This window comes from Aethalodelphis obliquidens, unplaced genomic scaffold (genome assembly GCF_003676395.1).
Source record: "Aethalodelphis obliquidens isolate GAN/ISIS:26980383/991018 unplaced genomic scaffold, ASM367639v1 scaffold25, whole genome shotgun sequence".
Classification (NCBI taxonomy): Eukaryota; Metazoa; Chordata; class Mammalia; order Artiodactyla; family Delphinidae; genus Aethalodelphis; species Aethalodelphis obliquidens.
Window position 1 is genome coordinate 6,229,953 of NW_020837969.1, and position 2,245 is coordinate 6,232,197.

Below are 2,245 nucleotides of genomic sequence, written 5' to 3' on the forward strand. Positions count from 1 at the left end.
CCGAGAGTTTAAATTAAGGAGGACATTGAATCATTCTGGTTGCCCTAGGCTGCTGAACACACAAGACTCAAGGCTTATCATGGCTTATTTGTAAGAGGTCTGTAGTTTGACCTTCTTTATTAGCATCCACGTCTGTAGCCTTCTAACATGTTTACCCTGCGTCGAAGATTCTTAGAGTGCATCAATTATTTTGGTTTGAGGGGCTGGGGGTCATGCCCAGGTGACAGTTTGGGGCTCCATTTCAGGTGGGTCTGGAAGTTGTGCACAGGACTGGAGTCTCATGGCTTCTTCTCCATCCTCAGATTTGCGTGCTCAGTGCTTGGATTGGCTGTGAGTGAAATCCCGAGAAAGACTCCTGGCGACTGAGTTGTTGACAATGGAGCCTCTGGTGAGTAGCGACGCCTCCTTCTCCTGAAGCTACACCCCGAGTGCCATTAGATGGATGAGTTTTTCAAACTGGCTTGTATGTTCTAAGTGTAGTCAGGCAGTGTTCAGTCATCTGAGCTCAAATTACTTTGCTCTAGGACTCTGGGATAGTTATCATGGGTCAGGACTAATCAGAAACTAATCTCGTTCTTTAATTAAACTTATGAGAGCCGGCACTAATCATATGTATTTACAGAAGAGATAAGAAAACTTCTTTTAACTTGTTCAACCCTTGTCCTGATTGGCAAACAAAGATTAACTTGTTGACCATTTTTGGATGTGCTAGGCTTAGGAGTTGGTGACGGCAGGTAGCAGAGCTAAGGAAGGAGCAGACCTTCCAGTCCCTGGAGAGTCAGAGGTTACAGCCTGTGATGTAACGAATCCAGTGTTACACCACGTGGTGTGAGGCTGTTCAGTGTTGACAAGAGCAGAACACAGGTTTAGAACTGAAGGGGAATCATTTTACTTTTTCTCCATTTGAAACCTTTCACAGTTATTCAGTATATATGCACTACTGAAGATTTCTGAAAAAGTCACCAAACTATCATTAGCATTCTTCCCCCAAATCACACATTTTATATACCTGTTAGTAATTAACCATTTATTCATATTTGGTAACTGGAAGGAATATGTAGGGAGGAGTATTTTCTTAATTGTTCTAAAAAGAAAGGAGAAAGACTAGAGCAGGTAGAATAAAATTATATTCTTTTATAGATTTTTTAAAACTAGAGAAAACAAAACCAATAACTAGGCTTCTTTCATCCTTCAGCATGGAGACAAGATTAGATTACAAGAGAAACCATAATGACTAAGGTCTAAGTCCCTGAGAATGTAGAGAGTGGGAGTCCTCCCGTCACAGCGATGGTCAGGCTAGGTCTGTCCTTCACTCCAGCTACCTGAGTCCCCGGCTTATGCTTCTGAACCATCTGACCTCAGAGTTTGTTATGAACACCTGTGTCCTGTAGCGTTAAGAGGAAACACCTCCTCGTACCTAGTTCTGTATGAATCTTGTTCACTTCTGGGGAATGCTAGGCATTCCTTCGTAGGTCTTGATTGATAGAATAATGTATTTCTTGTAGGTTTGCTAGACAGGAACCACTTAATAGAAAAATACTTTGGATGTTTTAAAGCTCATAACAAGTTATCAAAGCAGTTCATATTTGGGGAATGAAAGGTTCCCCTAGGGAAATAACTTAAGACAAAAGTCATGTTTTCAAAGTAGCCCATCATGGTTATTGTTTGTCTTGTCATGAGTCTGTAGAGTTCCTTGAAATTATTAGGGAACAGAAATTGAGTTATGAATTTGCAAGTGAATATTTTATAATCACCTGTCTGGAAGTCCTAATTCCCAGGTTATTAAAAAAATGTCTATGTCGTATTATAACACACTTCAAGTGATATTTCTGTGAAATAAAGCTTCATGACGTCAGAGTGTGTAGGTTTCTGTGAATGTACCGGAAAGGCAGACACCAGCTCAGCACTGGCAGAGAACCGAGGGGAACCCCACACAGAGCGTGATCCTTTATCCACCCAGACCCCATCACCTCCTCATCTCAACCCTCCCACCCTGGACAGTGGTAGGGACCGCTCTGTCTAAACCAGAACATCCCTGATGTTTTAGGAATCAGTGACGTTTGAAGATGTAGCGATCAACTTCACCCAGGAAGAGTGGGCCCTGCTGGACGCATCCCAGAAAACCCTGTTCAGAAACGTGATGCTGGAAAATATCACCCACCTGGTCTCCGTAGGTGCGTCTGTCAACACGGATGTATGTGCACGTGTGTTCACTGCATTCATTCACTCACCGAACAGGCATTTA

At 42.6% G+C, this 2,245-nt stretch overlaps 1 protein-coding gene across 1 annotated transcript in view; it reads left to right on the forward strand.

The window, feature by feature from the left end:
• Positions 1 to 376: 376 nt before the first annotated feature.
• The window catches only part of LOC113628939 (zinc finger protein 124-like), a 5,640-nt gene continuing 3,771 nt past the window's right edge, over positions 377 to 2,245 (forward strand). Inside the window, exon 1 of the mRNA XM_027123005.1 lies at positions 377 to 388. Within this exon, the coding sequence (XP_026978806.1) occupies positions 377 to 388 (12 nt within the window). The remainder of the gene's footprint in view (positions 389 to 2,245) is intronic.